The sequence below is a fragment of the Sphaerodactylus townsendi genome, linkage group LG06 (genome assembly GCF_021028975.2).
Source record: "Sphaerodactylus townsendi isolate TG3544 linkage group LG06, MPM_Stown_v2.3, whole genome shotgun sequence".
NCBI lineage: Eukaryota > Metazoa > Chordata > Lepidosauria > Squamata > Sphaerodactylidae > Sphaerodactylus > Sphaerodactylus townsendi.
In genome coordinates, this window is record NC_059430.1 from 106,492,764 (window position 1) to 106,507,565 (window position 14,802).

The 14,802-nt window shown below is 42.2% G+C and overlaps 1 protein-coding gene across 1 annotated transcript in view; it reads left to right on the plus strand.

Moving 5' to 3' along the window:
• Nucleotides 1–14,802, plus strand: part of SCUBE1 (signal peptide, CUB domain and EGF like domain containing 1) — a 213,886-nt gene that overhangs the window by 169,124 nt on the left and 29,960 nt on the right. Inside the window, exon 9 of the mRNA XM_048501625.1 lies at nucleotides 874–996. Coding sequence (XP_048357582.1) covers nucleotides 874–996 — 123 coding nt within the window. The remainder of the gene's footprint in view (nucleotides 1–873; nucleotides 997–14,802) is intronic.

The following is a 14,802-nucleotide window of genomic DNA, read 5'->3' on the forward strand; positions in this document are numbered from 1 at the left end:
GTCCAGGGAAAGGAGGGACTGCCTCCTTATGTGTAAACAAGAGAAACACGAGAAGAGCCCTCTGCAAGCCCACTGCGTAAAGAAGTGTCCAAAGGGAGTCATTCCATGCATAATGAGCCAGGGGTAAATGGGGGCTGTCTCTCTCTTTTTTTTTTTTTTTGGCTGGTGCTTCTCCATGATATTTGGTGAAACTGACAAGAAAATGCTCCTGATACTCTTCTTGTCTCATGGGTAGCATTTACATGTTTTAGAAGAATGGGGCAGAACTATATATTGTAACTCCAAAATTAAACTTGTAATAGTGGAATAGGAGAAAAATAAAGAACACCACTTAAGATTCCATATTTATAATAACATGATTTTCCTTCTCTTCATGTGATTTTCCTCAATAGGTATTTAAAAATTATTTTAGCCGATTATTTTATTTTGTTGGTAAAGAATACAATTGATTGAATGCAGACTAAATTCTCCAGTAGCAGAATGGAACTTTCCTGTCTGCCCCTTCCCAATTCTGCTCATTGATCTTCATGAAATGGTGTCCCTGGGCAATAAGGGGAGCTGGACAAATTGCTTGAGGACTAAATTGCTTGACGAATTGCTTGATGAATCTGCAACAAGAAGGGAGAAGCAGTGGAAAATGCCAATTTACCCTATGAATTTTCTTTTCTGGACTAGTCTTGGGTTTGCCTTCTTTGATGTTGACCTAATAGCAGCCAAGTGTGTTGGGGAGGATTTTAGCTCAAATATTAGATCTTTAGATTCTCCATCCTTGAGACCTGAGATTGGCACATGGAGAACAAACCACATTTCTCTCCTTTTTTCTAGCAGGTGAATTGATGTTTTGTTATTTTTTTTATTTCCTGTTTTTGACAGATATAGATGAATGTCTGGTGAACAATGGCGGCTGTGATCATTTCTGCCGAAACACGGTGGGCAGTTTTGAATGCAGCTGTCAAAAGGGCTATAAACTTTTAACAGATGAACGAACCTGCCAAGGTAATATTCCTTTAATCTGTTTTGCTTTCTTCTTTTAAATCAGTGGTGGCTCATTACTTCATTAAGGTAGTTTGCTGGTGGATCTAGGGAAGGAAGGTAAGATCTAAGAAAACATGTAGTGAAAGAAGAATACTGGTTTAAGTAGGCCTAAGACAGAAATGTTGTGACTGTGGTTTTTAATGTGGCACAATAGTAAAATAAAGTATTTGACACAGTTTTTAATGTGAGGAACTATTTATGTGAAATAAATTCACAGAAGACTGTTGGGAAAAATTCAGTGTCTTTCTTTGGGAAAAAAATGTTGTAACTTGTGCTCAGTAAACACCTGCATAGGGAGGTCACCATGACTAGTAGGCCTTCATGGATCTATGTACCATCCATTTACGGCTAATTATATTCATGGTCATTTCCTAGCATTGAATTCCTCAATTTGGTTGATTGTTGAGTGAAGGAGCACTTCCCTTTGTCCATCTATTGCCCATTAATTGTATTGTGCACCTCTGCGTTACAATATTATGAGAAAGGGACAGAAAGTCTCCTTTTTCTCCATTCCATGCATAATTTTATGAACTTCTGTCATGTCCCCATTGGACATCGTTTTTCCAAACCGAAAAGCCCCAACTTATCAGGCTGTCCGTGTTGGGAAGGTGCTCCAATTCCTTTGCTCACATGTCCCTGCATTCACTCAAGATTTGCAGTATCATTTTTTAGCCACAGCAGCCAAAATTAAACATGCCTCGTATCTAATTACCAATGTTTCTAGATGTGTATAGCATCAACCAGTGATAAAATGTAATGTTATTAACACTCTGATTTGGCCAGCTAAGGACATAAGAACATAAGAACAAGCCAGCTGGATCAGACCAAAGACCATCTAGTCCAGCTCTCTGCTACTCGCAGTGGCCCACCAGGTGCCTTTGGGAGCTCACATGTAGGATGTGAACGCAATGGCCTTCTGCGGCTGTTGCTCCCGATCACCTGGTCTGTTAAGGCATTTGCAATCTCAGATCAAGGAGGATCAAGATTGGTAGATCAAGATCGACTTCTCCTCCATAAATCTGTCCAAGCCCCTTTTAAAGCTATCCAGGTTAGTGGCCATCACCACCTCCTGTGGCAGCATATTCCAAACACCAATCACGCATTGCGTGAAGAAGTGTTTCCTTTTATTGTTTCTCTTTTATTTTTTTTAAGTGTTTCTCTTTTATAGCTGTTATATGAATTGAAAGGATGAGGTGATGCCTTACATGTGATGCATTTCATAGAGAAAGGGTGAAGAAGGGGAGGGAAAAAAGAAGAAAAATTTACATTGCTAATCTGAAAACCATAAACCCAATCATACATATCACATCTAATCTGCCGATTCATTTAGAACCTTGAGGTGTCAGAGATTGTGGATGGTGAATCCAAAACACTTCTCTTTTCTGTAAATGTTCTCACTCTTTTCTGTAAGTATTTTTGCAGTTGTGGAAGATCCTGCTGTAAATTCTGTTCCACCCAAAATTGCAGCTGTTTCTCTGTGTACAGAGGTTAAATGGTGCTGGACTAGTAGAGCATTTAATCTCCTTACTTTTATCCAGCTCTTGTGCTTGCTAATTCCCATTTTGACACGTCTGCTAGTCATCCCAACATACATCAAATTTCAGGGACACTGTTTAACATAAATTACCCCCTTTGAATTACAGTTGTTAGATGAGTTTATATAAAAATTCTGTAGAATTCTGAAGTATTCTCTTTGTTTCCTCACTCCCACAGTGGTGACATGCACTACACTACACAATAAATATAATTATTTTGTTATAGATTTCACTGTTTTCAGCTCAACCTTTGAGGCTTTCCAGACTTCAATATGACCCAAGATTCCTTTTCAGTTTGCATGGAACTAGCTAGTTTTGAATATGTTAACCTTGAGTGGGGTGCTGAGGAGAGTGTGGCTGTCCTGCTTGTGTACTGGCTGCCTTGCACAATAGAAGATACCTTGCCAAGGCTGGTGGAGGTTGTATCTGTTTGGGCATTGAGGTTCCCATGAGGTTCACCTCCAGGCTGGATTATTGTAACTTGCTGTTCATAGGGCTGCCCCTGAGACTACCTTAGAAGCTTCAACTGGTACAGAATGCAGCTGCAAAGGTCCTAATAAGTTTTTGTTCAGCATATTCTCTGAAGAGTCCCTGTTCAGCATATTCTCTTCAACTGCATTGGTTGCCAATATGCTTCTGGATCAGGTTCAAGATGCTGGTTTTAACTTTTAAAGCCCTGAACTGTCTGGGACCCTCATACTTGTGGAATCACTGCTCCTGTTATGCCCTCCCCCCAAGAATGCTTTGCTCCAGTATGCAAAATCTACTCGATATCCCTGACCCATGAACAGTCCAGTTGTCCTTGACCAGGGCCAGGGCCTTTTCGGCTGTGGTGCTTGCCTGCCAGAACTCTCTGTCTGAGAAGACCAGAGTCCTGTGAGATCTGGTCCAGCTCCACAGGACGTGCAAGACAGAGATCTTCCGTCAGGCACGTGGTTGAGAGCTTTCAGCTGCACTGTTACATCCACCAGTGATTGGGTAAAAAAACCCTTCTATATGGTCTCCCTCTTCATTTACTTTGTGGGGGGCTTGTTATTTCAGGAGTCATTTCTGCTGGGAATTTAGGGTGCCATCTTATTTATATTCTATGAATTTAAATCTATTTTAATTATTTCTGTTTTTAAATGTATCTGATTTGTCGTTACCTGCCCTGAGCCCTGCTGTAGTGCTGGAGCGGCAGGATATAAATCTAATACAAAAATATAAATAAATATGAATATAATAAGCTATGTGACTATCTAGATTTTATTCCTGTAATTAATTATTCATTTCACCAAAGTTTTTACCAAACAACAAATGGTGTATGTATTTATGGTTTTGACATATGCACCTCTCAATCCTAGTAAGGGATCAAAAGCCTATGTCCTGTGCCATGGAGGTCTGTGGTGCCCACCCCCCTCCCTATTTGCCCTCCCAGCGGGGTGGGCAAACTCACTGGCGCTAAAGCTGCTTACCCCTCCCCCAGCCCTCTGGCTTGAGCTGCCCATTTAATTCTTGACAAAACTAAAAAAAAATCTGTCTACTTTGCATTCTATGATGTAAAGTCTGCAGGTAGGCGGGATATGGTCTTTTATCTTTTCTAACCTTCTGGCATGGTAGGCTGGTTAATAAAGAGGTTCCATTTCCAGCCAGTGTTCATTTAGGCTATTTTTGGCTGGGCTGGAGTGTGGTCGGAATCAGGATTTATGTGAAACAGAATGTACATATACTTTATTTGATCTAATCTAATTAATTAAAATATATCGGTTTGACTGCAAACATCAAACTTGAGACAGAAGGCACTGCTGTCCTATTCAAAGACTATGTCTGCATACCCATGTCATAAAATCTGGTATTCTTTTCCTCAATGATGATTAGAAACAGAGTATTTTTTTAGGTTAAGCAGGAGAGGAGATGCATGCCAAGATGTAGTAAAGGCCGCCACCTTACAGGATGGCATATTTATGAATTCCATATAGCAATTTGGAATGTCTACCCGAGTTTCTTCTGTTCTTTCGCATGTATTCTCTATGGTGAAAGTGGTTAACTAAATCTGTTTTGACTTTGCTATAGGGGTCTGGGACTGGGGCTGTTTTACCAGGCTCCAAATGGTGGAAGAGGGAGAACAAATGCTGGTCTCTCAGAGAAAACCCACACTAGGCTCATAGCTTTTAATTTTTTTTTTCACTTGAGAGATAATTTTGGTTAACTCAAACCGTTGGCAGCACTGCTGATGTTGACCTATGGGAAGCAATGGAGATCAAGTAATCAGCCAACTACAAATCACCTGTATTTTGTTTCTTCCTTTACTGACAGAATGTCTTCAGGGACCGTTGTTTGAAATGGCAGGAGCAAGAGTTGGTTGAGGTTGCTCACTGTGTCAGTTTATAAATCTCGGGGGGGGGGGGGGGGCCTGGCAACTAATACGGAAGACATTTTAGAAGTTCTGTTTAGAAACTTGTGGCAAATTATTTCAGGTATTTTAATCTTCCCATAGTCTGAATCATAAGGATTTGATTATGTATTTATTGAAAGATGTGACTGTTTATGATATTTATTTTCACATTTGTTTTTGTCCAATAAACCACTACCATTTAATTTTGTTCTGCTTCATTTGATTGGTAAATAATTGCTCAGATTTATTATTTATGCTGTTTTATAAACTTTTACAAGAGTAACCTGTTCAGGAAAAAAATTGGTACAACTCTCTTGAGGTTATACCACTTCAGAATGCAGACAACAATCCCTTCAGGCAGTCACGCTGGGCTGTAAATCAGAACAGCTTGGGGCCTTGTCAGAAGAAACAGAAACTCCTTGGTTGTGAAAAGCCAGCCTGTCAGGTAGAAGGGCTCTTGCTAAATCTTCTCCATGGCAAGCTAATCAGAAGTGTTGAACTCATTTGTTACACAGCCCGATTATAACATAAATGTGATTTGGTTTGACTGGACCCTGGTGGGGGTGGCTGCTTCAAATGGCCCCAGAACAGCACTGAGGAGCAGTTGCGTAGCTACCACTGGGCAGGGGGGTGTCCCGCCCCAGGTGCACATGCCATCGGCGTCACGTGGAGAATAGAAAATTGCCCCACACACCCCTTGCCCCACCCACCCACCCTGGCCCGGCAGAAGCCCGGAGCAGCCTGGCGGGCCCAGCCAAGCTACTTTTTCAGCCAGCTGCCATTTGCAGCCGACTGAACTAAGTTAAGTGGGAGGCATGGGCAGCATCCACAGGGTGTGGGGCCCGAGTGCCATTCTGCCCTGAGCACCATTTGCCCCCTTATGCCACTGCTGTAGAGGTTCTGGACTGGCAAGTCCACGGGGGGTGGGGTGGCTGCCTTGAGAGGGCTTATCAGGTCAGCAAGGAGGGTGGATGTTGCCTCAGCTGACTTTTGGGCCTGATAAGCCCCCCAAGGGGTTGGATTTGGCCCCCAGACTGCATGTTTGATATCCCTGGTCTACAGACTACACCCCTAAGAATACTTTCCTCGGGATTAAGTCCCCCTGAATCTCATTAGATCTGATTAGGATTGGACTAACAGTTACCTCAAGGATATTTCTGGTCTCATGTGACTTGTTTGTTAATGAGAGTCAGCCTGTGAGATGGTAGGTAGGCCCTTCAGGAATCTGCTTTGAGAATTCTGTGATAATTTTTCACAAAATTGAAAAGATCAGGGAATTTCCCTGACATTCTGAACGTTTTATTTATACTCCCAAAGAATAAGTCTGTTGGTATCTCCATTATTGAGTTTTCATTTTAAGCCATCTGAAAGCAAACTCCAGAGCTCTGAGAGAGGGAACAGGTGGACACCACACTGGGAAAGGTGTTTTTTTTTTAAAAAAAAAATTAAATCCTTTATGGGTTTACAATTGCACAATGTACGAATAAAGAAGAAAAACAGTAACAGCTGATCATTCTTACCTGTTGAGGGATGAGGGGATAAAAGGAATTGGGAATTAAGTGGGAAGAAAGGTTGGTTGTATAAAGAAAAACATTTCCATAATTTGTTTTCTTTTTTGTTTGGTTTTGGTTTTTTGCAGAAAAACCATAGCTCTAATAGCCTTGGGTTTGGATTGATTTTGTTTTGCTTTATTTTTACTCTTCCCATTTAACAGTTCCTCCATTTTGAACTATTTTAGATGCCTTATGTCAAGGGAATGGAAACAGGACACAGATTGGACTGTAAACTTGAAATCCAGTAAAGGTTTGCTGAACTTTGGTTCATAGATGGAAATATGGTGAGCCATATTGAACAGATGCAGTCTTCTAAAACCAAGCATGGGGGCAGCCAGGGGACATGGCGAGGAAGGTTACACAAGTTGCTTTCATTGGAGAAAAAATATTTTACATCCAAACAGAAATAGATTTTAAAGTACATTTTTACCTAAGACCACACAAACCCCATATTTGATCTACCATCTTGGTGGTCAGGCTTGAAGCCTGTCCTCTGGAGAAGAGCATGAGGAAGACTTCAAGGTTCAGTCTGTCCCCAGGAGAGGGAGGGAACACCACAGAACCAGAGTATTCCAGGGAGGGTTTGGAAAGCGCTTGGCAGCTGTAACACCTACAGGTTCTCTGTTTGCACTTCTGACTCTACATGTGTCATAGCAATGAGAGAAGGTATCAAGAGTGGAAAAATATCCAGGACTTATGTTCTTCTTCCTACCTCAGCTACAGTCACATTGATAGGACATAAGTTCCAGAGTGAGGCGCCCTGTAGCTCCTGATGAGAACTTTGTTGGCTCCTCTTGGAGTTCCTAGTCTAGTGTGATCCCCTCCATCTGTATCCTGCTGTGTTCTTCACCCATCCAATTCCCACTATCTTCATCTAGCTCCTTTTCCTTCACAATCTCCTCACTTCCATGTCAACTCTTTTTGTACTTGCAAGGAGAACTCAGGGAAACAAACTCATGGGTCGGGTCGGGGGGATTCTGTCCCATCCAGAAAGTGGCTCTTGCTCTCAGTGCGTGTAATAACGTTTTCTTCATTGTTTAAAAATCATTTTTAATTTTTGATTCTTTGTTTCTGATTTCTGTAATCATAGTCCCAGTCCATTGCTTATTAGATACCTCATTCTATTGGTTGCATCACCTTAAGCCTACACTCTGTAATTCACCTTGAGTCTCCGTGAGAAAGGCAGACTATAAATAGAGTACGTAAATCAACTTTGGAAGCCCCATCCATTTGGTTCTGTTGAGAGGCGGCATAGAGATTTTCTAAACAGACAGACAGAACAGGAAAAAAGTTACGCATGGTTTATATGTTAGTGAAGGAGCCTAAAATGCCATGTTGTCTCGTACATAGTCTAGTTATTAATATCTTTGATAGCACAAAATAAGTAGATCATCAAGAGTTTTCACATATTAGAGATGACAGGTTGGATCTTGGGTTCTCCCCTTGTGACAGAGATAGCATAATCACATTTCCATTCAGTTCTAATATGTGTGGTTCCCAGTTAAAGTTCAAGACCATGGTGCCCCCTCCCCAACTGATTTAATCTGAGAAAATGGCACGGTGGGGCTGAAGCCTCTTCTCCATGTGCACCGTTGTTTTTGATCCTAATGAGGCCCTGCACATGCAAAAATTGAGAACCTACAACTTACATATGATTGTAATGTCTGACATACCATGGGAATGCCAGAGCCAGTTGATGGACACTGTAATTTATGAAAAGGCAGTTAGTTGATATTGGATCAGATTAATCATTGTATTTGCCTGCCTTCTAGAAGCTGGTGGGTGCTGCAGGCGAAGTCTTGCTCTGTACTTAATTTCCGTAAAATTCCCCTTTTTAGCTTTGCACAAATTTGTGCCCATGCCTCTGTTCACTGAAGAAATTGCCCATAGCATCCGATGAAGAGATGTGAGTTCAGTTGATTGCATTATATTGATGGACTAAATTATCAAAATGGTAAATATCTTGTCTGTCATTAGATCTATATGTGAGCCTTATTGTTGTTCATTGCCAGGGCTTTTTGAGGAGGTTATATGCATGAATGCCATCCTTAAAATTGACTTACTGGAGCCACCTAAAACCAAGTATAACCAATGGCTATCCCAGAGGCAGCATCACATCAGAAATGGTGAAGTGATACTTTGCCTTAAATTGATGGGCTTCTACAAGGAACCTATTACACCCTGGTTACTGGCAAAAACAATACTTACATAAAGGTGTAAGGTGATCTATGTTGAACTAGTGCAAAAAGCGCAAACAATTCAAATGCTTTAAATAAATATACAAAGAAGAAACAATCTCACTGTCATACGTATACAAAGCCCAGAAAATACACAAGCAGAATTCAAACGAGGACAAAAATAAATGCAACCAGATCTCTGTTCGTGCCGTCAATATTTGAATCCAGTCCAAAAGCATTAGAATTGTTTGCACTTTTTGCACATTCAATACAGATTGCCTTACACCTTTCTGTGAATGTTGCTTTTGCCAGTAACCAGGGTATAAGTTCCTTGTGATTGACTGTTATATATTTCTGTTACACCGAACGTTTGGTTTTACCACATGTCCTTCCGACATTGAGATGAAACCGATGCATACATGCTATCTCATGCTCATTTTGTGCTATTGTTTAATTAGTTCTTAATACTGCTATGACTTTAGCTGCTTTACAGCCCCTGCAGCCACTCCCAGAGATGCTTCCCGGTGACGTGGGAAGGCTTGAAAAGTGAAAAAGCCTCCCCACTGCTGAGAAGTACCCATTGGGCTTCATAGAGTTGTGCCATCTGTTTTGGTGCCATAAATCTGAATTCCCAGCCGCTGGCATAAGACTATGAATGACCGGGAGGAAGCCAACTAACGTTGGCTCCTCCCTGGCCACACCCCCAGCCCACACCCACTATGCCAGTGCTGGGGAGGGCTGCAGCAGCTGCACACCAGTAGTTTCACCCCTTGGCCAGGGCCAATCCACCAGACCTAGTCCCTTAGCACTACTCCCATAGGCAGATCCGCCCCCTTGGGTGGACTGTTAATTAGGCTGTTAGCTTCTGCTGGTTAGTCTCATCTCTGGTTTTTGTTTGGTACTTGTGATGTGGGCGTTATAAGACTTATTTGTGTTTTATTTTGGTATAGACTTTATATAATTCATTGCTGTGCACTCCCCAGTTGTCTGCTTACTGTTTGTCACAATTTTTTTCATTCACTTGAGCTTTTATGAACTGTTGGGTTTTGTTTGTTTTTTTAGTTTTTCTGGTTGTGTTGGATGTGTGTATTTTTTAATTTGCTGCTTTTGTTTCTGGCTGTTTTGGTGTTTTGTTTTTGACTGATAACTATTGCTTGATATTTGTTTGTTTAGTGTTATTCATTTGTTTCTTACTTTATTATTACTTCTGGGCTTACAGCAAAACAACATGCTGGGGTTTAGCCTTTTTTGCTTTATTTGATTTGATTGGACTTTATTTATTTTTGTGAATTGCCTTTCAAATTCTGTTGAGTGTGACATCTGAATATTCCAAATAAATTATTTCTTTTGATGTAGCCATATATTGTACATCTTCAGTTTTTACGGCAGATTTGAGGGGGAAATAACTTGTACTTTGGTATCCTGGTGCTGCTCACTAACTATGGATTTGGAGCCTCCCAGACATCCACTGGCAAAGATTTCCATTTTACCCGTGACAGTGAGGTGGATAAGACTGTGTGGGTGGCACAAGCAGCAGGTAGAGCTTGGAAGGAAAGAAGGAAAACAGAAAATAACTATTTTAAAACCAAATGTGTACACAAAAAGCCTTGCCAGTTTTGTATGTATAATTTGAGGATGTGTGTGTGGTTACTAGTGGAAGAAAAAGTCACGCATGTACTTAAAGTGAACTGACCACTTTTTTTTCTGAAAGGAACTTGCTGGTGACATGTTGTCTTCCTTCAGGTTTCACGTCAGCTTCTCTCTTTACCAAAATGTCATGAACCTACTGAAGGGCAACAGGTATATTTACAATATATAATCCTGTCAAGCAGAGTAACGAGCAGAAATGTGGATTAGTTGTCTCTCAAAAGAATAGTTATCTCTCAAAAGACCAGCCGTTTTACCTCAGAAGTTCATAAACATGAGAACTTTACTTTAACTGAAAGAGAAAAAATAAACAGTATATACATATCAACAAAGCGTGATCAGGAGTATATTCATGTATATCAGGAGCATATTCAAGAAATCTCCTGGATTTCTTGGTGGCTTTGAATTGCATCAACTATGGTGTCTTTTGGGAGATGCTGACTGGATTACTAGTAGAGGGCAGCAATCCTCAGTGGTTTCAGTTTTTGCTGGCTAACTGATTCTAGAAAGTGGTACTAGCGGATTACTTTAGCCCTGTGGCATTTATGCTATGCGACTCCATATGGATCCATCTTGTTCTTCATGCTGTTTAACATCTACATGAAATCACTGGAAGAGATCACCTGGGGATTTAGAGTTTGGTACCACCAATTATGCTGGTGGTTTTGGTCTGCTTCTCTTTAATAGCTGGATAGTTTGACCTATTGTGCAGAATGATCTGCTCACTGGCCCCCTGTTAGGCTCTCTGATAAAGCATCTCCCTCCCTTCAGGTCATCAAGCCCTGCCAGATCCATTCAACATCAGGAATTATCCACAGAGTCTCCAATTTGTTGTGCATGGGCGCCCCCCCCCCCCCCAATGTACTTCTCTTCAGCATCGTTTAATATTTTGAACCAGCCTTAATGTGAATTTTTTAGATGTTGCATATTGACAAGGGCTGGTATTACGATCAGTGTGCAGCTTTCTATGAGGCATAGTAGTGACTTAGAAGAGACATCCCAGATGCATTGCATGCGTGTGAGAAAGAGCATGCAAGAGAGTGTATTGTTTCACTGTGAGCAGCAACTGCGTCATTTCTCTTTTGCTCTTGTGGAATGATGCTTGTGATTTAATGATTCATTCAAGGAAACTGGAGGGGAGAAGGGAGAGCATCGCTGTGGAAATCTGGATTCAGTACAAAATGTCTCATGACAGCTCTGTTGATGAGCTTCTACAGATGTGTCCTCATTTGTGCCAATGGGCATGGCAGGGCCACAGTGCTATTTACCTTAAGAGTTAACAGCTCTGACTCATCAATCGTTTGCAAAGTGTTAAATGGAGGGTCTAATAATGGGAACAGAGAGCCTTTCACTTTTGAGACAGTGATGCGTCTCCAAACCAAGACAGGCCTGGCCAAAAACCATTACTGTCTGATGGTGGCTCTGTGGCTTTGGCTCTCAGTCCACAAGCAAGCATCCACATCACCAAACCCACCAGCATAATTAGTGGAAAGGGGGGAAGCTTCAATAAAATAGGTCCAAGGTCATGGACTTGGGTAGATGGCCATGGAAAAATGAGAATTTACGATTGTGCCCCCAGATGTGGCTTCTTTAGTTCACTGCTGAGGAAACTCACATGTAGCTGGCTGTGCCCTGGCAGTATTCCTGCCTTCCTCAAAAAACAAAATCAGGATTTTTAAGACACACTTAGGAGTGTGTGGGGGTGAGTGATGGCTGTGTGGGTTGGACCTCTAATAAAGAACACACTTTCCAATCTTCAGGATGTCCAAAGCTATTTGACTGAAATTATACTCATCCAGACTGGGGAATTAACAATGCAATCAAGTAGCTCAAGGCAGCTAATAAGCAATGCAATAGAACTAGGATCGCAAAAATTAAAAACAATACCAAAAAAGATCAGACAAGGCAGAAAATGGAATTTAAAAAGTAGAGAGCAGTTCAATAAAAGCAGGGTAATGCATGCAATAAGTAGGTCATGTCATACACAGTGATATAGTTACAGTATTCTTCCCTTTATAAAAGTGCCTTTCTGAACCATTATGTTATACTAGCAGAAAAGCCCATTTTAAAATGAAATAAAATGGGCTCTAGATGAGGGGGTGAGGGGAAGAGGGCAGGCAGGATAGGGCTGTTCCCCCCCTTCCCCCGTTTCCCAAGCTTTGCACAGCTTGGGAAATGGAAGGGAGGGGGGCCCAATCCTCCATGCTGGGTTCAGCATGCTGAGTCCAGCATGGAGTATCGAGCCTGACTCTCTATCTCGCCCCTTGTTTCTTGAGGCCCACAGGTCTTGGGAAAAGAGGTGGGGGTAGTTGGAATGTGAGGGACGTGTTTCCAACCAATGGGCATGCAGGATTCAGTTTTTATGGGATTTTATTCCATTATGTTCGATATTGTAAGGCACCCTGAGACAATATGGGGAAAAGGCATATCATGTCGAGCTAGGACCTAGGAGGCCCAAGTTAAAATCCCCAATCTGGATATAGGCTTTCTCGGTGACCTTGTGTCAGTTACTCATTCTCAGCCTAACATACTTCAAGGGTATAGAACTGAGCCTGTGGAACTCCCCAGGTTAATTCCCACCCTGGTGACAACTGGTCTCCAGCAGCAACCCTTTAAGTCCAATCTGTGAATAATTATTTGAACCAGTTTGTAGCTGATGGAAGATGCCCTGAATTAGTGACTGACTTATAATAGATGCTAAGGATTTGTTGATGTGGTTCTTACATGATTTTAGCAGCCAGGGTGGGTGAGGATCCAGAGTACAAGTACTGGCCTACACCGATGCTGGTATCTTGTTTGCATTCATCACAGCAACTGGGACAAAATGAACCTTTATTCATTCATTCATTCATTCATTCATTCATTCATTCATTCATTCATTAGATTTGGTAGACCACCCTACCCCCAAAGGGCTCATGAGTAGACAAGACGGTTTATTAATCCTGTCTTCTGGTGTGCCTGCGTTTCAACTGACATCCAGATCACTTCATATTCTTAATATTTTATCAGCAAGAAACTTGGCCAACTTGTCACTGCTCAGATGTTGGCAGCAGCAGTTGCTGAGCTGCCTTGAACAATCAGGATGGTTTTGAACTAGCGGATGCTCTAGTAGCAACGTTTCTTTGCTCATTGCTGAATATTAATTTGTGCCCCCCCCCAAGAAAGCTTTTTCCCATTTTCCAGGTGTGCTACCTTGACTCACCTGATCTAGCCCCATTCATCCATGCTATGGTTACCTTGAGGCTATGCTATTGTAATGAACTTTACATGGGTCTGCTTCTAAAAAGAACTTAGACATTAGAGGAGAGAAAGTGGCATGTACATGCATGGGCTCTGTCTTGATACTGCTCCTTCAGTAAGCAACCTCTTGCTCACCCCACTGCCGCACCTCATGCCTTCTCTCAGCTGTGGAAGATGTACCAAATGAGCCCTTGCTGCCAACCACTTTACTACTATTGGCCATCTTCATGTTTCTCCTGCACACCCACAATATGCCTTCTTAAATTGTACTTTGGCTCAGCTGGCAGAGGCAACAGGAGGAGGAGGAGTTTGGATTTCTACCCTGCCTTTATCTCCTGTAAGGACACTCAAAGGAACTTACAAACTCCTTTCCCTTCCCCTCTTATTGGCCACTGTAAAAACTGGAATGCTGAAGTGAATGGGTGCCAAGGTCATTGTCTGCCTAGAGTGCCAGAAAACCTGGGATCAGCCCTGGATGGGTCATTGCATCACCAAATTTGGACTTGTGGGTCACCATATCAAAAAGATTAGGAACCACTGGGTTACTGAACAGTTACTAGTTTCAGTTCAAGGTTCTAATTATCACCTACAAAGCCCAATACAACCCCCCCTCCCGCAGCAGCCAGGGACAGTACTGCTGCCATGCTACCCTGTCTCCTCCAGAAGGCTTTCGAGTGATGTGGGGTAAAACAGGTAAAACAAACAAAAAAACTCAAGCCATCTGAAAGCACTTCAATTGGTTAAATGGAGTTATACTACCCTTCTGGGTGGTGTAACTCCAAGGTCCCAGAAAGCATGTTCTCAGCCCTCAAGCTTGGGTGGGAGCCAGCTAATGTCAGCTCCACCCCTGGAGATTCTTTCTCCACCCACCACCCCCCTTGCACCAGTGTCCAAACAGACTCCAGCATTCCTCCACGGCAGCAGCCACTTCCTGGCTAAGAGGCATCCAGGCATCAGCACCTTTGCTGGCAGAAGTGCCCCTTGTGTCAGCAGAGGAGGCAAATGCAATTGTGCAATCCCATACCACCTCCATCAGCCCTGTCGCCACTCAAATAGATTTGAGCTGCCTGGCCCACATACCTGGAGGATCACATCTTGTGCCATACTCACCATGGCAGGTTAGCTTCACTGTGTCAGTTTCACACATCTGTGCAAAACTTTCCGAAAGAACCATCTCTAAATGGGTAAAATCAGCAACTGTTCACATGTATTTTCTGTAGTGACTCCTATCCTATTGAATG